This window comes from Natrix helvetica (assembly GCF_964273705.1).
Source record: "Natrix helvetica genome assembly, chromosome: 4".
Lineage (NCBI taxonomy): Eukaryota > Metazoa > Chordata > Lepidosauria > Squamata > Natricidae > Natrix > Natrix helvetica.
In genome coordinates, this window is record NC_138550.1 from 6,910,176 (window position 1) to 6,936,434 (window position 26,259).

The 26,259-nt window shown below is 39.5% G+C and overlaps 1 protein-coding gene across 1 annotated transcript; it reads left to right on the plus strand.

Moving 5' to 3' along the window:
* Positions 1-1,267: 1,267 nt before the first annotated feature.
* PCF11 (PCF11 cleavage and polyadenylation factor subunit) lies at positions 1,268-26,187 on the plus strand. Its single transcript, XM_081950675.1, has 16 exons — positions 1,268-1,981; positions 7,051-7,176; positions 8,513-8,701; positions 8,940-9,149; positions 10,583-11,649; positions 11,810-11,999; positions 12,089-12,533; positions 12,690-14,413; positions 15,546-15,648; positions 17,206-17,325; positions 17,980-18,088; positions 19,472-19,655; positions 22,636-22,791; positions 24,073-24,165; positions 24,524-24,559; positions 25,138-26,187. Exons 1-16 carry the CDS (start codon positions 1,721-1,723, stop codon positions 25,351-25,353), a joined length of 5,229 nt encoding a protein of 1,742 aa, XP_081806801.1. The 5' UTR covers positions 1,268-1,720; the 3' UTR covers positions 25,354-26,187.
* Positions 26,188-26,259: the final 72 nt, after the last annotated feature.

Sequence of the window (26,259 nt, forward strand, 5' to 3'; positions counted from 1 at the left end):
ATAATAATAATAATAATAATAATAATAATAATAATAATAATAATAATAGAAATTCATCTCCTCATTTAGACCTCAGTAAATAACAGTCACATGGACCATTTTCAATAGAATTCCTTGTGGACTTCTGGAAGGCTATTAAGAGCTTGTTTTGACTTAATTTTAAATAGGCATCTAGCAGTAGATAATCCTAAAGGTTTTATTACATAGATGCCACGAAGATAGGGGAGAAAGGCTATCCCTGAGAAAAACGCTTATTTTCTGAATTTTCAAGGGATTTCTCAGAGTGGTAGTATGAAGGCGCTTAGAGCAGAGCATCCATGTAAATAAATCAGTGGCATAATTACTTTTTTCCCCAATTAAGCTGCCATCAAGGAGCTGAAAGACTAATCAGGAGTTCTGGAAAACCTATTTTAGGCCTGTTTGCAGTATAAAAATTGAAATCCCTGCAACACAAGGAAGCCACTCCCCAGCTGCTTTCTAGTGGAGAAGAGCCCAAATCTGAGAGATTTCTTTTTTAAATGTTTGCGTATGTGTATGTATGTGTGTGTATCTATATATCTATCTATAGATAGATAAATTGATATATAGATATTATATAATAATGAAATATATATATATATATATATATATTTGCAAGCTGCACCAGCAAAGTCTCGGCACATGCCAGCCTTTTGCTGTACAGCAGGGCATGACGGATTATTAACAGCATTTATTGGCAATTTTTACAATCCGGCGGCTATCGAAAGTGTGAAAAGGAATGTAACGCAAGGCCGCCGCCTGACTGGCCGTGTGACTTTTAGGTAGGCCTCAAAAAGGCCCGTAATTCCCATAGCAACAGTTGAGCCCAACGAACGGGGCCAATAGGAAGCGAGGTCTCGCGGACAGTCTTCGAATGCTTTAAAAGACGTTGCGAAGGGAAAAAGGGAGGAGGGAGGGAAAAGAGAGAGGCAACCGCAACTCCTCCCCTCCCCCCTCCCCGCTCACGTCACGCGACAACAAGGAGTCCGAGTTTCCTTCGGGAAGAGCCAACCCCAAACGCTGAAGAAATAAAGAAAGGCGGGTTCTACCGAGACGAGCCGGCCAATCGCCTCGAGGAGCGGCGCCGTTCAATAAAAGCTCCGAGGAGATCGCGCGGAGGTTGGGACGTGGGTGGGTGGGAGTAAACGAACGGCGGGGTGGCCCTATCAGAGCGCGGCGGAGGTTGTCCTCCCCTCCCGCGTGCAGCCAATGGCTTGGCGGCCAGCGAACAAAAGGCGCTCTTCCCAAGCGCTCCGCCCCTTCCCCTCCCCTTTTCGGAACCATTTCGGATGACGCAGCGGTTGAAGCCGGAGGACAGAAGGCCTTCGCGAGCCGCAGTCGTCGTCGCCGCCGCCGCCATTTTGTGCGTCCGTTTCTGAGGGAGGAAAAAAAAAGGCGGTTGATCGAGGCCAACGGCGGCGGCGGCTGAGGAGAAAAAGAAGGAGGAGGCGGTTACGACGACGACGACCTGAGGAGAAAAACGAGCAGCGAAGGATGAGCTAGAAGAAGCCGGGTGGGATCAGCAGCGGCGGCGGCCACTATCACCACCACCACCTCCTCATCGGCGAAGGGAAATTTAAAGGAAAAAAAAGGCTTGCCTTGGCCTGCCCTCCTCGGCAGGGGAGGGGAATCGGTCGGCCGTGCCCCGCGGCCTGTCAGGCCTTTCTCTCTCTGTGTGTGTGTGAGAGTGTGTGTGGGAAGAATGTCAGGCGGCGGCGGCGGCGCCGCGACGACGGCGTCGTCGTCCGAAGGGGCCGCTGGCGGCGGCGGCGGCAGCTCCACCACCACCACCACCACCGGTGGCGGCGGCAACAGCGACGACGCCTGCCGCGACTACCAGTCGTCGCTGGAAGACCTGACGTTCAACAGCAAGCCGCACATCAACATGCTGACCATCCTGGCCGAGGAGAACGTGCCCTTCGCCAAGGACATCGTCTCGCTGATCGAGGCGCAAATCGCCAAGGTTTTTATAAATACTCTACGCCGAATACGCTCTCTCTATTTAAACTCCCCCCAAATCCCAATCCCCAGCCTCTCCTCCCTTCCTATCTCTAGGGCAGCAGGTCTTTCTCCTCTCTCTCAACCCCCCTTTTCTCTATCCTCCCCCAACCACGCGTGTTTGTTTTTTTGGAGCCATAGGATTAGTGGGGGGACGGGCAGACGGGCCCCCGCCTACGTGTGAGTGTGGGATTCAGAGAAAAGGTCACGCTTCAAAAAGGGGAAGAAATAGCAGGCTGGAAGGGGGATGGTCCTCGTATGTGGGGGAAGGGCCAGGCAGAGGTCAGGATTGAGGCTTTAGGATTGAGATAGCCCCAAAAGAGAGTGGTACAGGTAGTCCTCGACTTAACAACACTTCGTTTAGTCCTTTCTTTGCCCATGCCACACTTAAGTATCCTGATTTCCCCCCCCCCCCCAATGAAACATAGTTCTTTCTTTACTCAAAAAGTGAACTCTACTTATTCAGAGGAAGCCTAAAGGCCATTAACTTTAAACAAGGTTCAAATTGCCCCCATTAAAAATCAAATTGGCCCCCTGTGGTTTCCATGTTGGGAACTACTGTCTTAGGATAGAGCCCACTAGGTACCCCCAAAAGAGAGTTGCACGGGTAGTCCTCGACTTACAGCACTTCATTTAGTGATTCTTCAAGTGTGTGTGTGTGGGGGGGGGGAGAAAAAACGACTTTTTGTCACACTTTTTACAACCGTTGCAGCATCCCCATGTGGTCACGCAGCCACCATTTGGGACACCAACTGGTTCATCCTGAGATCCTGTGTCAGTGGGAGGAAGCCACTTTGACTTAACCGGGCAGCGATTCACTTGACTGTGGCAAGAAAGGTCGTGAAATGGGGCAAAAAGTCACTTAATGAATGCCTTGCTTAGCAACAGGAATGTTGGTCGTAAGTTGGAGGACTACCTATATTTTGGAAGGAGGGGACCTAGTTAGGATTCTATCCTCCCGAGGTGGGTAAAATGATTGTTGAGGGCGAGAGGCTGACATGGTAGAACCCCTCAGAGAGGGCTGTGAGGCGATATATAAGTCTAAGGCCTATTGTTAAGCAGAGGAGGGGTAGAAAAGAGGAAGCCCTAAGGAATTGAAAGGAGAAATCAATAGTTTTGTTAGGAATGTCACATTGGGAAGCGCACACAACCCGGGCAGGCAGCCTCTGAACCTTCTTCCTTGGGTTTCTTTCCCTGGATTTCTCTGTAGCTCAGAATTGCCCTCAGGGTAGGCAAAACATTTTCCCAGCCATATCTGGAAACAAAAGTAGGCCAAGTTATTGAGAAAGAGTGGATCCCCAAGTCATATAGATAGTATATTTTTCAGACAGACATGGATAGAAGTGGTGGTGGTGTCTGGAGTGTAATGGGAAGCGTAGATGGTCAAGAATAAGTGGGGGGCATGCAGATGATCTGGGAACAGCTGGGGGGAAGAATCTAGAGCTGCCATCCACCCTCACACATGGCAGTGCAGCAGTGTCAGGGACAGATAAACCCCTCCTAACTGCTTCCTTTCAGATAACTATGAAATACAATTTAGATAAAAGCGAGGTAAAGGCAATGGATTTTTTTTTTAAAAGTTATTTTGTTAAAAACAGAAAGGTAGGAACCATGTTTGACAGAACAATGTTGTGGGAGAGGAAAAGAAATGGAGAATGGCAGCATGAGGAAAGGTTAAGGTGGAAAATGAGACTAGGCCATAGTTGGCAGGAAAAAAAAACCCACTTACAATTAGATTAAGGTGTGAGCATGGAATTAATTCCTTTCTATGGAATGATTCCAAGGAAGAGGTAAATCTGCCCAGTTCAGGAAAGGGACTGATTCTTCCTCCCCCGAATTTTGTGAGGGATTTTTAAGCCTTCATAAATTCGATATACAACATGGCCGCCTAGCTGAGTCTATGCAGCAGTTACTGTGCTTGAAACATGCCGTTTTAAGTCTCCTAGCCTACAAATGTCTAATTAGCTTGGCTACATGCTTTTAAAAGGATAAAATCATTTCAGGGACAACTAGCCTTAATACGTAAGACCCGAAAAGGGAATTTGGTTAAGAGAAGTGGGATTTCATTATTTTCTGTAGAATAAATTATAGGTGAAGGAGGATCTTTATGCTCCCAGAATGTTTTTAGTAACAGATGCATGACAGGCTAAGGGTGTGTGTATGCATGATCCATTCCTTGTTAGAGCAGCACGTTCATTAAGGCATGGAAAGAAATGTTCAGCCCTGCCTGCAGGAGCCACAGCAGCCTGTTTAATCCCAACATGGCGCCCGAGAAACATGATGCAAAAAGAAAGTCTAGGGTTTATATCAGCTCAGAAATTTTCTGACAAAAGTCACCCTTATGGTGCAGTATCCTTTTTCCTGGAGTATATTAGTCATTTAAGTAGCAGAAGGGTAGCACATCACCATTATAATTAAACATTTCTGTTCTCTTGATGTTTCTTCTTCCTTGCCCATTTTCCTCAGCTTCTGCCAATATGTTGGGTTTTTATTTTGCTAATTTAATCTGGGATATTAAGTTATAATAAAATGGAAACACAGGATAAAGGGCAATTGTTTACAGTGCATATTGGTTAGTTTCAGCTCTCTAGAAATATTCCCTATTTACCTTTAATGTTTTTGATCTCTCCAGAAGTTCATAACACATAAATTCCAGTTCTGTTATTTGGCTTTTGGGGTAATGGGGGATGGTTACATAGATATCCCCTTGAGTGTATTTAAAAATACCTAAAACCTGTATTTCTAATTGGATTTGCATAGCTGTCTTTAGCCACCAGGATGAAACGAGATTTGAGTTCTCTGAAAACCACTTTTGAAAGAAAATATTGTCTGGAGACAATTTCTATTTAGTGTAATGCAGAGTGGTTTGCCTACCTTTTTAATAAATGATTTTGAAATGTGTGTGGTATTAAAAATGTAAATAAAATATATAAAATATGTATTTGTCTTTTTATTTACCGGGTGTAGTGCAGAATCTGTTATAAAAGTGTTAACTTTTCTGTGGTGTGGTTTACAGGAAAAAAGTCTTGAGGAAAATTCAATTTTTAGGAAAATATTAAGAAAAACACAGATCCACATATATTGAACACCCAATTCATCTGATGTTTGAAGGAGTGCACCAAGCATTCTGTTGAGAACTCTGGACATGGTTTTTCTAAAAATAAGCTTTTAAAATTTTATCTCCACTTTCTTGGTGATTTTGAGTTGACTTTCTCACCTTCCACGACTTCTTGAAAATCTGACTTGGGGTCTCCCTCAGGTTGGGTGGTTCTCAAGTATTTCATAATGCATTTCTGTTCATGAATTAACTATTGCAATTGTAAATCCTGGTTCTCAGAACTTGGCATTCCACTCATTTAAAGTTGGGATTGCTTTCCAGTATGATTCTAGGACAAATTTGCCTCTTTGTTTCATAATTTCACACATAGTTTTCACAGCTTTGTGAATACAATAGGACCTTTTCTAACCCTTGAAATATTTTTATTGCTTAAAAGGGAAGTGCACACATACTTTTTTGGGAATAAGATTTTAAAGGCTAGCTATATTTTTGACAGCTATCCTTCACAGTCTGCAGATGGGGTTTAAGAGCAGAGTACTGAAGTGTTCAAGAGGCTTAATACTTTGCAAGCCCTGTTGTAACAATCCAAATTCAACCTTAGCAGTTTGCAGATTGCACCTAATAAACTATTTTCAAGTCCAACTATTAGGGAATTGATAATTGGCCAGTACTGATATTCATGCCTTACCTATTTGGGCATTCCTTTCTCTACATTTAACGTTTCCTTAAATGCTGTCTATAAAAGCCCTGTGTGTTTGTGTGGTTAAAGAGTTGCTGATCTCCTTCCCTCTTGAGCAGATTTCAAACAGATTTTGATGTAAGGGTTTGAATAACATGTTTTGAGGGGAAAAAACCCTACACATTTTAAAGTGAAGAAGATGTGGTTTAGATTTTTCAAAATTTGAAAACTGCCTATGTGTTTTCATCTTCTATAAATATCTTCACAATTTGAACTATGTTAAAGGGAAAGACACTAGTTACAAGAAAAAGACCCTTGCTCCAAGGACAGCCAAATATATTTGAGCAGTGGAATATTACACTGCCTGCAAATTTTGAGAATTGATGGGTGCTAAATGGGAATTAAACTATTCCTGTGTAAAAAGTCAATGTGTGTGAGAAGCAAATACCCTCATCAAGTTTATACATGCTGATTCTTTTTGGAAGTTTGTGGCCCTTAATGTGGATGAGACATTAATACTCATTTTGAAACGGGAAGGCTTCCACTTTCTTTGGAAATTCATTTTCAACAACAGTTCGTACTACATGAACTCCGGGCGTGTCTTATGTACAGAGGGGGAAAAATCCATCTTGACTCCTTGGCCATTGAGGAGTGACCAGACATTGAAGATTGTCTTCTGTGCCAGTCTTTGGTTCCAGTTATTTATAAGTTCAACAACATAACTCCATTGTGGATTTATATTTTTTCGGTTCCAGCTATATGGCTTGCATATAATTTTGAGAGTGTCTGACTGCCGTTCCTTCAACTGTCTAGAATTGGTATTACTTGCCTTTGGATGACAGCAAGTGAAGCGTGGCTCACCTAACAACACTGGTATTCAACTTTCTGTCCACTGAGAATTCTCCCCTTCATTTTATGAGATCTAGTTAATTGATCCATGTCCCATTTAATAGAGATCCCAACAGAAACTACTGTGTGTTCCCTCAAAGTTTAGTCTAATAGAATGTGAAGTGGCTTATATAAAGACCCCAGTAGTTAATTTTACATCATGGGCCAGTACTTTCTGCCACTCACAATCCCCTTAAAAGAAAACCCAACCTACCAAATAATAGTTGCACTGGTATCTACTGATTCTTCTAATAGCTAGTTCTAAAATTAGTAAACTATTTTTTTTGTTCAGATGTGTTACCTACCAGAGGTATGGTGATTTGGGGTTGGTAATTCCTTCATTTAAAAATATCATTTTAGTTTTGTTTTGTTACAACTAAACGTCTCAGTTTTCTTCTTATTACTCCAGGCTCCTTCTAATGAGAAACTTCCTGTTATGTACCTAATGGACTCCATTGTCAAGAATGTTGGACGAGAATATCTTTCTGCATTTACTAAAAACCTAGTTTCAACATTTGTTAATGTGTTTGAAAAGGTATACATAAATGTGTTTCTCTAAAGCTTTAAAATTGCTGTTGCATAAATAAAGACATGGCACATAGTCTTGTTTTTTTTTTTTTTTTTTGCAGTTTTAAGGGTGGAACATAAGGGATGTATCCTGTAAGAAAATTTGCATGAGAGAACAACTAAATGCAATCATATCATTTGTTAGGCTTTTTGTGAATCACTCAGTAGAAGGGACAGTAAAATGCAGCTCATTAGATTTTTTATGGGTTTTTAGTTTCACAAGAATGAGTAACCAACTATATGCATCCTCTTGTTTGTGTTAATTATACAATAATTTAGGGTTTTATTTATTTTGAACCTGCTTAGCAGGATCTATATGTAAAGTCTTATTTTGATCAACTTTTCTCCAATCTCAAGCCATTTTAATTTTTTATCCCTGACCTAATTTATAACAATTGATCATGGACAGTATTTTTTGATTAGTTTGCTTGATAAATTTTAAAGATTACCAAAGGCAGAATTTTCCTTTCCAAATGTACATTGCTGTGAATGTTAAAGGAAATTGAAACAACATTTTCCATTTCAGTATGGTTTGGTTGAAAGAGGCTAACATTTTTGAGTTGCTCAAACATTAAATCAGTTTAATCTTCAATCAGTTTAATTTTGCTTTGCTGACTTTCAGAATAACAGCAGTTATATTTCTGTGTGACCGTATAAAGATTTAGGCAATGGAAAAGATTTCACTTTTTAACTGAGCTTTTCAGAGCTTGTTGTTTTTTTGTTTTGTTTTTTGCATATTGACATACAAAAAAGTTTTGGCTTAAATGGAACGGTGCAGCCTCTTCAACCTGGCGCTCTTCAAACAACAATTTCCTTCATGCAAACTCAGCAGTGGACATGCTGCCTCTGGATAATGGGGCCTCAACATCCCGAAAAAAAACCTAAGGAATTGATGAATGTGCCTGTGTTTGTTTTTTATTATATTGCTGGAATATACTTTAATAATAAAAATAGGATTTTATCCAATGATGCTGAGCACTCACTCATGAGCTATCTAGTTCCAGTTGGTAGTGGAAACATTCTAAAAATAAGATATAACTGCTATACCACTATAAGTCTTACGTGGAAGATGAAAGAGACACTTGACTGCTGAAATCTTGGTTGTACTGTCTGCAAATTAGCACATCAGCAGAGTGCAGTACTTGTTTCAGTTGTGCCCACTTGAATTCTCCACTTTTCACTGGAACTTGCATACACAAATGAATAGGGTATAACTACAACACTTATGTGATCTTGGATTTTAGAAAGATGGATAACATGTTATATGGACTTAACAAGCCATAGAATTGTTCTATTGTTCTTAGGTGGATGAAAATACTAGGAAAAGTTTATTTAAATTGCGTTCCACGTGGGATGAAATTTTCCCTCTGAAGATTCTCTATGCTCTCGATGTTCGGGTGAATTCAGTTGACCCTGCTTGGCCTGTTAAGCCGTTACCCCCTAATGTGAATACTTCTAGCATCCACGTGAATCCTAAGTTTTTAAGTAAATCGGTAAGTTGCTGAAACTAATGTTTTTAACTATGGCTTGATTTTTGCACACCATGAATTAATATTTAACAGTTAAGGCAAAGAACTTTCACAGTGCCCTTTTTAATATTGTATTATATGCCCAATGCACATTCTGATTTATTTGTATAAATAAACGAAACTACAAAACTATGAATTATGGCCGGTTATTTTCCTTCTTCATAAGTAAGAATCATGTATTTTATTACCATTTTCTCGGTAGCCTGAGGAACCTGCAGCACCTAGCTCTACAGTCTGTTCTCTTCCTGTGTCCTGTTCTGCTGTGTCCTCCACTCCAATTGTTCCTGAAATACAAAAGAACTTAACGCAAGAGCAGCTGATAAGACAACAGCTGCTGGCAAAACAAAAACAGTTGTTAGAACTTCAACAGAAGAAGTTAGAACTTGAATTAGAACAGACAAAAGCACAGCTGGTGAGTAAGATGATTATGGCAGCGCTGATGTTTCAGGAATGGATTTTTGGGGGGGTTCCTAAGAGTCAGTTTAGTCTCATGGTCCTTGCAAACTATTCTTTTTCTTTAAACTAGAACTTGAAGTAAAATGTATTTTTTTCCTATTGATCAATCATTGCTATACTGTATATCATAACTATGTCATTCCAACATGTTAACAAGGTGGACAAAGATTAGAATTTATAACTCAGATAAAATGTCTGCTTACTGCAAAAGTGTTCTTGTACATATCGCACTTGATATGTAAATTGCCCTTAAGTGTTTTAGCATCTTCCACAATTATTGAAGCCCAGTGCTTTAGATGGGATCATCGATGTTCACCTTGTCAATGAAAATAGTAGTTTTGAACTGCAGGTTTAACATGATGACTATGAGGAATGTAAATTGTATTAGAAAAAAACACACAAGGCAGAATCTTGGTATATTTTTCTTGCTAAATTTAAAAAAAATGTATAACATGGTTTATACTGTGCTGCTGATGGGTTTGAGATTTTGAATAATGTTCATCTTGTATCATAAGCTACATAAATGACTGGATTGCAGAGCTTAAAATTTGAAGAAAGCGTCAAGTAATACAAATACAGTGGTACCTCAGTACTCATCATTAATTGGTTCTGGGAAGTGTGATGAGTACCAAGCAAGATTTTTACCCATAAGGAATAATCTAGTGTGTCACAAGGTAGCCGACAATGACAAGTTTTAGCTTGTGTGTTGAATGCCAAACAAATGAATACCAGGACAATTTTTTGTATCAAAATGCATTGAGTTTCAAATTTGATGAGTTTCAAAAGCAGTTGAGTACCACTGTTTTGGTTTCAACTGTACTTACATCATTTACCACCACTAGATATTGAAAACATTTTAATAGGTTTTAACATACTGACAGGTGTGAAAAGAAAATTGACCCAAAACCTATGTTTATTGTGGTATCTACAATATAATACTGGAATTAGTTGATACATGAAAGTAATTTCTTTATGCAGCTCAAATTGTGTTACAGATACTCCTCACCTAATGACCAGATAGGCAAGTGAGACATGTGACTACAACTTGCAATTTTACTGCTAGCTTCTCCATTGACTCTGCTTTTGTCAGAAGCCAGCAGTGAAATGTGCAAATAGGGATTGTGTGACCACAGATCACTCTGATGGCTGTAGACACCGTCCAGTTGCGAAAGATCTAAATTTTGATCACGTGGCTATGGGGATACTGCAGCAGTCAAAAATGCAAGAGCCAGTTCATAAAATTTCTTTTTCAGCACTAATATAATTTTGAAGTGTTGTTAAATATGGTAGCTCATTAAGCAAAAACATGCCCATTGTTGAACAGCTATGAGAAATGAAATGGCGCTTGTGTCTGAAATACTTCCCCCCCCCTCTTCCTCCTTATTTCAGGCTGTTTCCCTCAGTGTTCAGCAAAGTGGATCTAATCTGGGCCAAGGACCTTTAAAACAACATGTGCCGCAGCCACCTCACATGCCAGTTAAAGCTCCCCATCCAGCTTGTCTGCCACCGGAGAAAAACCATTTGTCCCCACTCCAGGATGCCAAAATAGCCAATAGAGATCCTCGTCTTAACAGAACGAGTCAGCACTCGTCTCATTTGAAAGATCAGACTCATAGGAAGGACTTCCTGATGAATGCAGTCAGTCAGCCTGACCCGAAGACTAGCAAAACTCCACAAAGTGAAAAGCAAAATGCCACAAAGCCGGAAAAATTAAAACAGAACGAGAAACTGCAGAAGAAAGAGTTTGATCAAATGGATGCAAAGTTGAAATCGCCCTCTCCGTTGCAAAACAAGCTGCCTCACCCCAAAGAAACCAGGAACCAAGAATGTGAGAATCCCAGAGTGTCTGAAATCAACAAGAGAGACCCCAGGTTAAAAAAACATCTCCTAGAGAAACCAGATGGCAAAGATGATGACATCAAAGAAAAAAGAAGATGCCTGGAGAGGAAAGACAAAGAGGAGCATAGATCCGTTGGGGGTAGAAATAAAGTAATTAATGGCATTGTACAAAAGCAAGATCCCAATACAGAAGAGTCAGAGAAACAGAGTGGAAAACCAGGAAGGTCAAGCACTAGGAAAAGGTCACGGTCTCCCAGATCTCGATCACCGTCTGCACATTCTCCAAAACGAAGAGAAAGAAGGTCCCCTAAAAGAAGGCTTAGAAGCGCCTCTCCAACTGGATCTAAGCTCGGGAAAGCACGACAATCTGGCCCCAAACAGTCCCATCTAGAGGACTTTGGGTCAGGGGCACGGGATGACAGAAGCTCGAACAAGAGAAATATCAAGCAGGAAGCGAGAGATTCCCGGAGGCCGAAGAAAATCCACGAAGACCGACCGCAAGAAGGAATGAACCAACATTCTTCCAAGTCAAATTCAGAACCCAAAGAAAATCTGGAGAATTGGCAAGGTTCCAAATCGAGCAAAAGGTGGAAATCTGGCTGGGAGGAAAATAAAAAGTAAGTTGATGTGTATGAGCCGCAATGGATTATCACGAAGTGAAATCTAAAATTACTGCTGAAATAAATTGTCCTTGCAAAACAAAAGATATAAGATAATTTTTAGTCGCTGTGGATGAAGACCTTATGCGAAATAACATGTCGTTTCTATTGCTTCCAGCCCTCAACTTACTGAAGAGCACCAAGGACTTGGTAAATCCCCTCATCAGAGGCACAGGGATACTTGGGCAACTAATAAAGGCGTTCCTTCACCCCGCACCCCGAAACAACAACATCGATTAAGCGTAGATGCTAATTTGCAAATACCCAAAGAACTGACCTTGGCAAACAAGAGGGAGATACTTAAGAAGGTAATATGTGAATTTGTTCTTGGTGATGTACTTTTTTTCTGTAAGCATTGAGGATTAACTCTTTATTTTTTCTTTCTTTCGACTCACAGGCAAGCGAACGTCTCACATCTGGGGAAATAACACAGGACGAATTCCTCGTCCTGTGTCATAAGATTCACCAACTTTTCCAGTATCAGGAAGGGAAGCATAGGTGTGAGTGGGATAATACATCAGGCGAAAAGGGGGTTTCCAAAAAGAAGCCTTTGTTATCTGAATCGGATTTAATATACCACGAACACAAAGCTAAGCTGAAAAGAACGCAAGTTCAACATGCGTTTCCAAGACTCAATATGATGGATCCTGAAGAAATATTAGACTATCACTTACCTGATGGATTTCTTTCTGGAATAGAATGTGACCAAACAAAAAACAAATGCGGCGCTCAGTTTGGTGAAAGATCAAGACGACATTCTCCTGTTGGTGGGAGCAGACCCTACTCTGATAACTCTTCACATGATGCCAGGAGAAGACACGAAGAGCCAAGTGCCTCGAAAGGTATAAAAGCATTTATATTAGCGAAACAAAATCAATACGTGTTTGAGCTACATAACCAAATGCTTGCATTTTTTTTTCCCCATAGAGGTGTGCGTGAGCTTTACCTAATGGTTTTGGTGAATAAACTTTGTAATTTTAGTCTTATTTTCCTTAAAGGTCTTCGGGAAGAGCAGAGGATGAATGAGATTTTCAAGCGAGCGAGATACGAAGATACAGAGAAGCCGTTCACCGACCTTCCAGGATCACGATTTGGGGTCTCTGATGGGAAGCAGAGATTCAGTTCATTGATTGAGGAGAGAGCTCATTTTGAAGGTTCTCCTAGACATCCTGGCATAAGGGCCAGTGGAGATGGACAACCGGGTCATTTTGAAGGGTCAGCTAATGCAGCTCCTCGAATTGAAGGGCCACCAGCACAGACCAATTTAAGGTTTGAAGGCTCTCTAGGTCAGCCAGCTTCTCTCTTTGAAGGGCCCCAAGGACAGTCTGGAGGAAAAAATTCTCACCTGTTTGATGGGCCACCAGCACAGCTTGGGGGTGGTCCCTTAAGGTTTGATGGACCCTCAGGGCAAGTTAGTACAGGAAGTGCTATACGGTTTGAGGGTCCGATAGGACAACCAGGGGGAGGTTTACGATTTGAGGGACCTTCAGGCCAACCTGTGGGTGGAATGAGATTTGAAGGGACCCATGGCCAGCCCTCGGGAGGAATGAGGTTCGAGGGACCTCACAGTCATGCAACGGCTGGTATTCGGTTTGAGGGGCCCCACAGCCAGTCTTCTGCTGGAATGAGGTTTGAAGGCATGCATGATCAGCCATCAAATAATATCAGATTTGATGGCCAGCCTTCGGGTGGATTGAGGTTCGAAGGGCCTCACGGCCAACCTTCAAATGCCATAAGATTTGAAGGACCCCATGACCGGCCAGTAGGACCTCATGGTCCACCAGGAAGTGGAATGAGATTTGAGGGGCCACATGGACAGCCAGTAGGGCCTCATGGCCAACAAGGATCTGGCCTAAGATTAGAAGCCCCACATATGCAACCGGTGGGGTCCCTGGGACAACCAGGAAGTAATATGCCATTTGACGCGCCACATGGGCAGCCCATTGGTCCACGCGGGCAGCCTGCGAGTGGTCTGAGATTTGAGGGCCCTCATGGGCAACCTGTAGGGCCACACGGCCAACCCCTTGGCTCTAGGTTTGAGGGGCCTCACAATCAGCCTCTGGGGCCACATGGACAGCTGGGAATTTCTCCCAGGTTCGAGGCACCTTCCGTTCAGACTGGAGGTGGACTTAGATTTGAAGGGCCTATTAACCAGACAAGGTTTGATGGCTGTCCATCAAGATTTGATGGTCAGCCTGGCCAGCCATCAATTTTACAAAGACTGGACGGATTGCACGTACAACCTGGTTCAAGGTTTGAAATTGGCCCTGGTCAGACGCCACCTCGATTCGATGGCCCACCTGGCCAGCAGGTCCAACCTCGGTTTGACACAATGCTTCAGCGGTTTGACGAGCCTCAACACCCAACCACACGATATGACCTCCTCCTTGGACACCAGGGCCCAAGAATTGAAAACGTAGCTAACCATCCTGGCTCAAGATTAGAGGCAGCAGCCTATGGACAAACTGGCCCTTATAACGAAGCTCCCAACCAGTCACCTTATAATGGGGCATCACAAGGACTGCAGTTCCAGAGACCTGACCAAATATTTGATAACCCCCAAGGACCAAACTTCAGTGGCCCACCTGTTTCTGGAGCACAGCACTTTCCTAATGCAATTAACAGGGCCCCAGGACCTTTTTATGACGACAAGAATCTTCAGGGTCCTCAGTTCAGAAATTTTAATAATTTGGCAGTTGGAAACGTTCAGGCACCACAGCAGGTAAGAGTCTTAACAGTGTTTCTGTGTACATTTTTTCAGAAACCTTGTCTGTATCTCCAGTTGCAGCAAATTATTTTTTATTAACATTGATTTTTGTGGGGCGGGTGGGGCGCATATGCCTTTGACTAGCAATTGCCTGGGCAAATCTTTGCAGTTTTCTTGGCAAAATTTTGGAAGTGTCTTGCCATTGTTTCCTTCCTAGGGCTGAGAGGGAGTGACCGGCCCAAAGTCACCCTGCCAGCTTTGCGCCCAAGCTGGGACTAGAACTCAGAATTTCCTGGTTTCTAGCCTTATGCCTTAATCAGTACACCAAACTGGCAAGGGATTAAGAAATACTTAACACCAATAAAGCCTTAAAATAGTATAATGAAGTGAATCCTAAATTGTCATTGAAGTTGATTGATGCCATGAAAAGTTCTGAATCTTCAATATTAATTTCTGACATAGTCAGAATGTCTGAAGTGATTTCATCAGCAGAAAAAGATATTTTATTTGTATTCCTAAACTGTGTTTTGCACTTTCCATGCCTGCAAAATTACATCAGTAAAACTAGTGTAATCCCCTGGTTTCATACTGTAGATAATTATTGGCTAAGCAAAGATGATAAATAATGACTTTATCAGTTGAAGAAAATAATGGTCATCTGTCTTCTTTTGGGAAAACCGAAGCAAAATTTCCATGTTGGTGGTTAGCTTATATGGATGGCACAAAAGGAATTTAAGACTGATGTTTAACATTTGATTTGATATTTATAACATGGTTGGGGTCAATATGCTGACATTGTAAACTGTTCAGAGAGTGCTGTAAAGCAGGGGTCCCCAACCCCTGGCCCATAGTCCTCTACCGGGCCGTGACCTGTTCAGAACCTGGCCGCAGAAGCAGTGGGCATGCGCAAATGGAGCTGCGCATGTGCACCTGCACTCACCACTGACATGGAACCATCCTCTCCCACTCACCCACCCCCCCGGCCGATCCGCAAAGCCGGGAAACTTGGAGGTTGCTATTGCTAATATTGCTGATTTCATTTTTTAAAATGGTTTTATGTTCTGTACACGACTGAAATAAAGATTCATTTATTTTTGTCCTTGAGAGGGGGGAAAAAACCCTTTGATCAGTGTTATGTCTTTTCCAGGTACCTGTTATGCCAGTATCTTCTGGCCAGCCTTTCAATCAAGGGCAGCCACTGTTGCCAGTCCATGGACAAAACCCTGGAGGTTTTGTTCAAAATCAGCCAGGTTAGCCTTTATTTATTTTGGGGGAGGGGGTTGTTTTACTGAAATACTGCTTTATTCTAAACTTAATGTGGGAATACTTTGTCTATATTAAACCTGAAAGAAGTGTTCAACATGGTATCATAAGGTCATTAAGGTACATTGGTATGTATGTTCTGCTTATAGATGAGATCTTTATCTACAGATATTTTCCTCCGTAAGATAGAAGGAATGTGAAATCCAGAGTTCAAATTATAGTTGCTAACTGCATATGATCTGTACCCATTTGGAGTCTGGAATTTTCATTGTTCAACATAAAGTAATATCTCCCTCTCCCATACATTCAACAGTGACTGAGAACAGTTGTAACTTGCTCTAGTTTGTTGTATTGTGATCTATAATAGCGAAAGGAATTTTAACTTAATTGAAGAAAGCAGGAATAAATAGGCAATGCTTGTAAGTAGTGGCACATGAAATGAAGAAGTAATGAATCCTTTGCGTGCTGCATATTAGCTGTTCAAAGTTTCAGTGGATTGCAAAATTTGAATATAAGAACTGGCAGAGTGAATCGAGAAGCGTTAAAAATAGCTGCATAGAATCTGATTTGAATTTTCAAATGTTTACCAAGCAGAACCAAGCCTTTTAAAAATAAAATAATGTCTGCCATAAAATGATTTGTAAAATTATAACTTATTTCTCCCACGCTCTTGAGAATATAACTAATACATTTGATTTTAGTACACGAAATGTACATTTTAAAATAGTTTTTTAAAGAGATTTTTATTGTTTGACCAGAATCACATTTGTTTACAATGCTAATAAACAAAAATATACATTTGTGTTACCATGGATTAATTATTAGGTCTGAATTGATTAAATATATTGTGGTGGAGATGTATTTCAAAGCTGAGAACATCAGAAGAGGAATTTAATTTGCATAAAAATGGTATTCAGGAAACTACATTTTAAACTATATATTGAAAAATATAAATATAGTATAGTATATATTTATAAAAATCGCAGTAGACACATGAAAAACATCGACCAGGGATATAATCATGTTTTTGTCTATTTTGATAATTTTATATGTCTTCTTTGATAATACTAGATATAATTGTTATCCCTGACTATAAAGCTTTTTGCATCCGTATTGATTTTTTTATGTTTAATTTTTAGAATTGTTACGTAATACAATTCTAGCCTTCCAAGTTCCCCTTTAAAAGAAGGAAGCCATATCTCCTGATGACCTCCTGTTTGGAAGAATAAGTCCTGTGTTTTTGAGCACATGAAACTAGTCCAGCATTTTTTTAATCACAGCTTTCTGCATGGTTTGTTAGATAGATTCTCAAATGCTGCTTCTACATTAATACACCCAAAGTCGTTGTAGAAATTGAAATGGGAAGGTGGTTAAAATGACCCTCAGGTTCTTTTAAGAGGAACCAAAATAAAAAATGGAGAAAGGGATAATTAATAATGATTTGTTTGCTTAACCTTGGACAATAACTACTTAAGATACTTTAATTCTAAGTTGAGTTTTGAGAATAATATCTTACAAATGTTCACATTTGCACTAATTTCTAGGGAACATCCCACTTTCCTACCCTGATAATCACCTTGGACAACTTGATGTGAATGAGTTATTTTCAAAACTACTCTCTACAGGAATCCTTAAATCCTTACAGCCTGATTCATCTTCATCACGTAAGTGTCCTTTTGTCATTATAGAATATTCTTTGTATCCTAATAAATATCCTGTCTTGTCTGTCCATCTTGTCTATCTACCTTATCTATCTATCTATCTATCTATCTATCTATCTATCTATCTATCTATCTATCTTATCTATCTATCTATCTATCTATCTATCTATCTATCTATCTATCTATCTATCTATCTATCATCTATCTCTTATCTATCTATGATAGGTACTATCATCTTACTCTTGGCATTCTGAACCTATTGTACCAAGTAATGAATGTTTATGGCCACCATTCAATATGAAGCATTAGAATTTGGCTAATTTGGTTTTCTTTTCTTGACCAGTTAAAAATGGATCTATCACGTATAAGAACTTAGTTTTTAAGCCTATCAGTTGGAAATAGTGTGTATATGTCCAAATGCACAAATATGTGTACTGTGCTTCCAACTAATACTTTTTGTACGTAGGTATAAAGAAAATTAAACCAGGAGATAAAAGTTAGATATTGAAAGAAATAGACCATAATCACTACCCCTGAATACTGTACCTGATATCAATGCTGATCTTACAGATAAAGTTACTTTAATTTTTTTAACACTTACAATTGAGGAAGCAAAGGTTATATCCCAGTATTTGAAAATACATCTCATTTATTTAGAAGTCAGTGAAGTTTCAACTCAACCACCTCCAGAGGAAGAAGAGGATGATCAAGATCAGAATGAGGATATTCCAGACCTAACTAATTTTGTGATAGAAGAACTAAAACAGTATGTGCATTTAATGGGACTAAGAGGGGATTATATCCAATTGTGTAGCTTAAATAAATTATTCCAAATGAATTGTAAAATTTTAAAACAAAATCAGGCGCCTGAGTCCTGAGGGTAAACAAATTGTGGTAGCTGTGTATAAATTCAATATTTACTTTAAATACTGCAACATTTATTCAATTATGCATTAATTATTCTAGATTAAGAGGTCCCAAGGTTTGCAGTGGATTTCTTTAACATGGTGTCTTTATATAATCAGTTTGAATTCAAAAAAGTGATGACAAAAATTATAAAAGTGAACTCAAAAAACAGATAAAAAAGAAAGTTTATGTTCTTGCCACTGAACAAATTCCTTTTAACATCTTTCATGCATAAATGTATCTAGCTGTTCTATTTTTGGAAAATTACACATAAATATACACATGCAAAAATATACATAAACTGAAATTCCCAAATAACCCAACTCTTAACAAGCATTTCTTATACATTTATCTTCAAAGCAGATATCATACATCAGTTTTTTAACCTCTGTTTAGTAACATTAACCTTCCATTTATTCTGTTATATGGTTTATTTCCAGCATATGTCATTCTTAGTGTGTTCATCGCTGCATATTTGGGCAATACACACCATAATTAAAAGCTTTTGAATTTCCAATGAACATGCAATAAAATTACTTTTCATATATTTTTGATTGATCTGCAGACGATTAAAGTCTGATTCATTGGCATTGCCAATTCATTGGCATTTTTGCTATGTTTTCAATTAGAATTGTGCCAATCACTTATGCAGGCACACTTAGCAAACAAATCCCTCTGTAGTTTAACTATCTTCCACCTTGAAAATAAAATTGGCCTGTATTTCCATGCTATAATATGTATTTGGATTTCACAAGTTTCCATTTCAGGTAGTGGCCAGAAATCAGATAATAGGTTTTCTAACTATTTCTTTAAAAAACGATATAATTAAATTTCCAAAAATAAAAGGCTCATTTTTAAAAAAGCATAACAAAAGAGCAAAGGTGGGGGAGCGTAACAACAAGGATGTTTAAAGTTTAAAAAGTAACATAAAAAATAGCAAAATAAATAAATAAGGTTACTTCCAACTCTTTTCAGGATTGATACAATGACGTAATAAAATACGCTCTTGTTTTAGTTTAACAATAGAATGAAGATAATAAAACTTAAAATACAAAGTTGTATGTGCCAAACAATCAAATAATAACAGCAACAGTATGTAATGTCATAATATCAGATCTTAATTTGACACACAACCCATATGTCTTTCATGTTATAAATTCCATAATTTACACCTAATATATTTCTATGATAGAAAATCTTCCACACTAAATTTTCTAACTTGATGTTTCTCTCTTGTTTTCAGACGTTACGATAGCATTATAAACAGGCTCTACACCGGCATTCAGTGTTACTCTTGTGGAATGAGGTTTACAACTTCCCAGACAGATGTGTATGCAGACCATCTGGATTGGCACTATCGCCAGAACCGTACAGAAAAGGATGTTAGCAGGAAAGTCACACACAGAAGATGGTACTACAGCTTAACTGTAAGCACCTGTTCACATTGTTTGGCACAGAGAATATTTATTCCGTATTCTTGGTTCATCTTTTCCAAAGGACTGAGGGTCATAATGGTATCATCAAAATCAGTATAACACAAAGGAATCTTCTAGCCTCTTACTGATTAAGACACTAATTGGGGATCATAGATCATTTCATCAGTTAAACAACTCAGGAGAGGGAGAGAGAGAGAGGGAGGGTGGGAGGAGAGAGAGAGAAAAGGGGGTAATAATACACTAGTCCTCAACTTATGACCAGAATTGAGCCCAAAAGTTCAGTTGCTAAGTGAGACTTGCTAAGTGAATTTTGCCCCATTTTATGACCTTTCTTGCCACAGTTGTTAAGGGAATCACCGCACTTGTTAAGTTAGTAATACAGTTTTGTTAAGTTGCTTCCCCATTGACTTTGCTTTACAAGGTCACAAAAGATGATCACATGACCCCAGGACACTGCCACCATTATTAATACGAGTCAGTTATCAAGTGTTCGAATTTTGAACATGTGACCTTGGGGATGCTGTGCAATGGTTGTAAGTGTAAAAAAAACGTTGTGACTCACTTTTTTCAGTGCTGTTGTGACTTCGAATGGTCAGCGAACTGCTATTAGTTGAGGACTACATGCATAAAAGTTAAAATTACTTGAGAATTACTTCTAGGCAGCAACAAAAAATAATTAGTATGAGATAGATTTTCCTCCATTGCTAATTTGATAAATGCGGATAATTGTCCTCGTTTAATTCATGAGGAATACCGTTAAACCTGAAAAACTTTAGTTTGCTGTTTTTCAGGGAGATGTGATGTTAGCTTATTTCTTTAATTTACATGCTGCCCATCTCACTTTACAAAGCAACATTTTGTATTTATTTTGTTTGAAGAGGGATATTTCTATTATTGCAATCATTTTTAAAATGATGCAAGGCTTTGTTGGGTTTTCTCCAATGGATTGCATGGCTATAACTTTGGAAACCAAGGGGAAACATTAGGGTAAATTGTGTAATCCTTCCAATTTGTCTTAAATTCAGTATTCTGACTGCTAAACTTTCTCGGGAGAGCGAATATTTAGCGCTAGCCTCTCAATAGTGTTACCTCTGTGACAGTTTAATGCTTGCTTGGATCACTTAAGATCATTTGCTGCTATTGTTTTAATAGGTCTTTGGATAGTAATCCAGTTTATAGGCTTAACATATGTACTTTGCCCTTTGATTGATTCACATAAGCCACTGTGTGTTCTCTTTGTAACCACTACCATTCAAGTACTCACTGCTGGTGTGACATGTGGTCACAGCTTCTGCCTCTAAACATAATGCCCTATAGCCTTGCCACTGTGTTTAGAAGAAAAGAATATGCAGCTGCAGCAGTTAAATTCTAAACTGAGAAGTTGAAAGCTGAGGTTTTAGTGGCATTAGGTAGTCAAAGCATGCCTGATCTAAGCGTTTTTCCTTGTTGCTGTGTCCCACATGGACCTTAGTCTTATGTTTGCTTACAGATATTTGGTGGTAGAGTTTTCGTGGGTAGCGCCTGTTGGGTGAGAGCTGAGTGGCTTGAAGTCACTAGCCTCTTGCCCCTTTTCAGAAGATTCAGGGAAGGATCAAAAAACAAGTTCCAAAGGTAGTTTTTGAAAAGGAGACCGGTCCTTGTTTCTCCTTGAAAACATTTTGCTTCTCATCCAAGAAGCTTCTTCAGTTCTGAATTGAATGGTGGAGAATGGAAGATATATTTTCCTTGCAGTCATCTGGTCATTAGCACTCTTACACAATCGCCAGATGACTGCAAGGAGTATAAATCTTCCATTCTCCACCATTCAAGTCAGAACTGAAGAAGCTTCTTGGATGAGAAGCAAAATGTTTTCAAGGAAAAACAAAGTCCAGTCTCCTTTTGAAAAACCACCTTTGGGATAACCATGATCTGGATGACTGCGAATGTCCGTAGACAATCAAACACAAGATTAAAACTTTACAGGTAGTCCTCAACTTACGATCACAATTGATCCCAAAATGTATGTTGTTAAGTGAGTCATTACAGTTGTTAAGTTAGTAACACAATTGTTAAGTGAATTTGGCTTCCCCAGTAACTTTGCTTGTCAGAAGGTCGCAAAAGGGGATCACATGACCCCAGGACACTGCAACTGTTATAAATGTGAGAAAGTTGCCAGCAGTCTGAATTTTGATCACGTGACTGTGGGGATGTTGCAACGGTTGTGTCATTTTTTTCAGTGATGTTCTAACTTTGAACGGTCACTAAATGAACTATTGTAAGTGGAGGACTCACTTGCCAACAGCATTTGGTCACCTTGCAGCGAGATGGGCAGCGAACAAATTTAATAATAATACATAAAATTAGGGCTGTTACCTCCGTTGATAAGCAACATAATCATTAAATGAAACATCATATGGCCGTGCCAGCTTACAACATCAGTTCTGGTTGTGTCATAAAGCAACTCACCCGTGGTCATTAAGCTTGATGATTCATGACCACAACTGGCACATTTCTATCCGCTTCCTTAAATGACTTAGCTTGTTGGTAGCTGGTGAACATGTTGTGGTTGTTATAAATGTATTCTGGTTGCTAAGTGGCCAAAACACAAGAGCACAACTTTGAGGATCAGTCAAAACTTATTTTTCGGTGTCGCCATAACTTTGAATGATCACTGAAGAGCAGTTGGTAAACAAGGATTACCTATACATCACTGGGTGTAACATGTTCCACTTGGCTCATTGAATCAAACACATGTTTCCTATACTGCTGGAGAATCTGGATGGATTGAAGAGCAGCATGTTAAGAGGTTTGTTTTTTTCCAGGATAAAGAGACTCCACAGACTTGATCCTGTTGCCGAAATAGGATCATGAAGTAAGCTTGTTAGTCACTCAGGAACAAGAGACAAAGATGTATTCAACAGAGAAATAAACTCATGCTGCCATTTAAAACCATTGGAAAATGAGTTAAACATTTTTCAATGTTGCTCTTTAGGATTGGATCGAGTTTGAAGAAATAGCTGATTTAGAGGAGCGTGCAAAGAGCCAGTTCTTTGAAAAAGTACATGAAGAAGTTGTATTAAAAACTCAAGAGGCTGCTAAGGAGAAGGAGTTTCAGAGTGTCCCTGCAGGCCCAGCTGGAGTGGATGAGGTAGGCATTGCTGTGTTAAAACTGGCTTCATGTCACTGAAGTTTTTAAACTGGCATAATTATACTATATAATTAAGGGATGCGGTGACTCAGTGGCTAAGACGCTGAGCTTGTCAATCAGAAAGGTCAGCAGTTCAGCGGTTCGAATCCCTAGCACCGTGTAATGGAGTGAGTTCCCCTTACTTGTCCCAGCTTCTGCCAACCCAGCAGTTTGAAAGCACGTAAAAAATGCAAGTAGAAAAATAGGGACCACCCTTGGTGGGAAAGTAACAGTGTTCCTTCCCACCAAGAGTTTAGTTATGCCGGCCACATGACCACAGGAGACATCTTTGCACAGCGCTGGCTCTTCGGCTTTGAAACGGAGATGAGCACCGCCGCTTAGATTCGGGAACGACTAACACATATGTGCGAGGGGAACTTTTACCTTTAATTATACTGCAATCCCTAGTTTGGGACTTAACATTTTACTGGCCCTTGGAATATATAAAAATAGATTTACATTTGTACAATTTTTTAAAAGGCCTACTATGAAAAACCACATTCATAAGATGTTTACAATATTTACAATAAGATCTTTTTTTAAAAAAATAAAAGTCTTTTGTTCACTGTTTACCTTTGGACTTCATATTTTAGAACTTTATGGTAGCAGTAATTTATAATCAGCATTTGGAGAATGACAATGGATTTCCCAAATGATGTGTATATCTATAAATTAAAACGCTGGTGTCTGTTTGTAACCTTCAGTTGAGTGCCATGGTGCATTATACGGCATCCGTTTCTGCACCAACATACTTCAAATGGGTTAATTGACAGAATGCCAGGATGCATTACTCCTGGCATCCTGGGGACAAAATTTGGGAAAGTTATGGCTGCTTCGGCACCACTGTGTTTCTGCTGCTGCTTTAGCACTGCCACTGTCAGCTGTAGTGCTTATTGTCATTTCCAGCACTCCCTGACAGAAGTTCAGTTGCAATCCTTTCCATTGTTACAAGCAGGAAACTAGCAGGGCAGGTTGCTTGCTTGAGTAAGTCTTGTGGCAAGCTGGCTGTGGCAGATTGCCCTAGAAGGGTGTGCACAAGTGTGGAAGGTGTGGTAAAAGTCAAAAGGGGTGTGTGGGCTCTATGAGTTACATAAAGAAATATATCTGAAACAATGACTCAACAGGTATGGGGTTGTCTAGTTACGGTAGTAAGCTAGCTAGGTGGAAAATGAAATTGTTCTGCTACTCATCTGAAAGTATAAATGACGCTTTGCAAGTATAACTATATTTAATGGCTTTCAGAGCTGTGAAATCTGCCAGGAGCAGTTCGAACAATATTGGGATGAGGAAGAGGAGGAATGGCACTTAAAAAATGCAATTCGTGTAGAGGAAAAGGTAACGTTGCATCTCTTCGTGTACGCAGTCTGCTTTAAAATGTTTATTTTGGCTTGATACGCTATCGTCATTTCTATAAATTTGAAGAATTGGTATCCCTGAAAATATTCCCTTTAATCATACTCTGGCTGCCTTCCATCAGTCTATTTCAGTGAGATTTGCCCCAGGTCCAAAGAAAATTGAATCAAATGGAATGAAATATCAGCAAAGGAAGAATAACAGCGATAACTTCCTATTTTTATAGAAATAGTTCAGAGAGATAGAGATGTCCTTGCAGAAAGAGAAATAGTTTTACAATATACTTTGTGTGCCATTTTGTATCTTTTTAAACTAAGATCTGCTTCCTTTCCTTTTGTAGATCTACCATCCATCGTGTTACGAAGATTATCAAAAGGTAAACAAACATTCGCTTTGATCTTCTGCAGGCTTACATGTTGAGACTGCAAAAGCTGTTATTTGAATCACTAATCCTTACTGAGCGTATTTGACTACAGCAGTAAGAGGCAGCAATATTTTACAGGTCAGACTAAATATTTCTTGCTGTTGAGGATTATATCTAGGGCTGATTGACATTGAAGAATATACGAATAATATCTGGATGTTAAGTGTGCTGAATTAACCATAAAGACAGCTGGTTGACAGTAGGCACTCTCCATTATGAAAGTCCTAAATACAGAGACTCTGATCCACCTTTTGGAGATGGTTTTTAGAAATGATTCTTAAAAATCACAAAGATTTAAGAATGAATTTTAAATCCTTGCCATCTGGTGAACCATGGTTGACTAGGTCTCCTTTTCTGCATGAAAGCATGAAATCCCTAGTATTCTAACATAACTTTTACTCTGCTCGTGAACAGGTAAGAGTCTGACCAGGTAGTGAAAACACTGTTTTGCTTTTTAAAAAATTTATCACCTTAAAAAAACAACAACCTTCAAGCTTCATCCCAAATATGACGTTAATTTTGACTTGCAGACTTCATCATTTGATTCCACCCCATCTCCAAGCAAGACTCCTGTGGAGAACCCACTAAATATTATGTTGAATATTGTCAAACAAGAGGGACAGGACTCCTGTGACAGCCCCAAAGTCAAAGAAGAACCGGAAGAAAAAGCTGCGGATTGCACGGAGGGGAATATACCTGAATCTGCTGAAATTAAAACAGAGCCTCTAAAGGTGGAATCGGTTTAAACTGTGGTTTGTTTTTTTTTTAATTACAGAGAAATGCTTACTGTGTCCTACTGACTCGAATGCAAATAATTTTTATATGAATAAAATGTTGGCCTGGGGCAGGGCCCCAGCTACTGACTTGGTTAATAAATACATTTTTGTATTTGAATTTCTTATTGCCTGCACGGTGTCAGGTGTCTATCGTGTGGAAGTTCTGTAGATGGCGTACAAATTTAACAGGAATAAGACTGTATATGTAAGGGGGGGAAAATGTACATTTTTTTTTCATTTGTGGAAAATTGTAAATTATAAATAAAAGATATTTTTGCTATCTACAGAGTGTAATGTTTATGCACACCATCCAATTAAACAACAACACCACACTTAACCTTGGGGGTGTTTTAACGGCAACCGAACTCACGCTCCTACCCAAGGCTTGTGCTTAACTAGGATTCTTGCAGACGTAAACAAGGAAGATTTCTTTTGTAAAATTTGATAAGGAGAAGATTACTGTCTGAAGAAAGTTCTTTTGCAAACCTTGAATGGCTTTTCTTAAGCATTCACATTAGGCATTTAAAAAGAAAAGTAGGTTTACAGAACAAATATAACATAGTTCCCTTTGGCTACTTACCCACACCTTACATCCAAGCTAGATTCTCATAATTTCAACTTCTCAGTACGCAAAAAGCTTAGTCCTTCTTTCCTTTTTTTTCATTTTAGAGGAACAAATGTAAGTTTGCTCGTTTGCAACATGGTTAAACTTTTTTTTTGTTGGGTTTATTGGATCTAAATAGTAGAAGAGATTACCAAGAAATGTTAATATTTATTTCGTGTAATAAATTAGAATGAAGCATATATACCTGTTTGGAGTCTTTATTTCTTGGGTGGGTTTGGGGACATCTGACTTGCTAAAACTCACATACGCAT

Excerpts from the sequence above, each read along its gene's own strand:
- PCF11 (XM_081950675.1), top strand. The coding sequence starts at position 1,721 with ATGTCAGGCGGCGGCGGCGGCGCCGCGACGACGGCGTCGTCGTCCGAA. Across the intron at positions 1,982-7,050 it reads TCGAGGCGCAAATCGCCAAG|GCTCCTTCTAATGAGAAACT; the intron begins GTTTTTATAAAT and ends TTATTACTCCAG. Across the intron at positions 14,414-15,545 it reads ACGTTCAGGCACCACAGCAG|GTACCTGTTATGCCAGTATC; the intron begins GTAAGAGTCTTA and ends TGTCTTTTCCAG.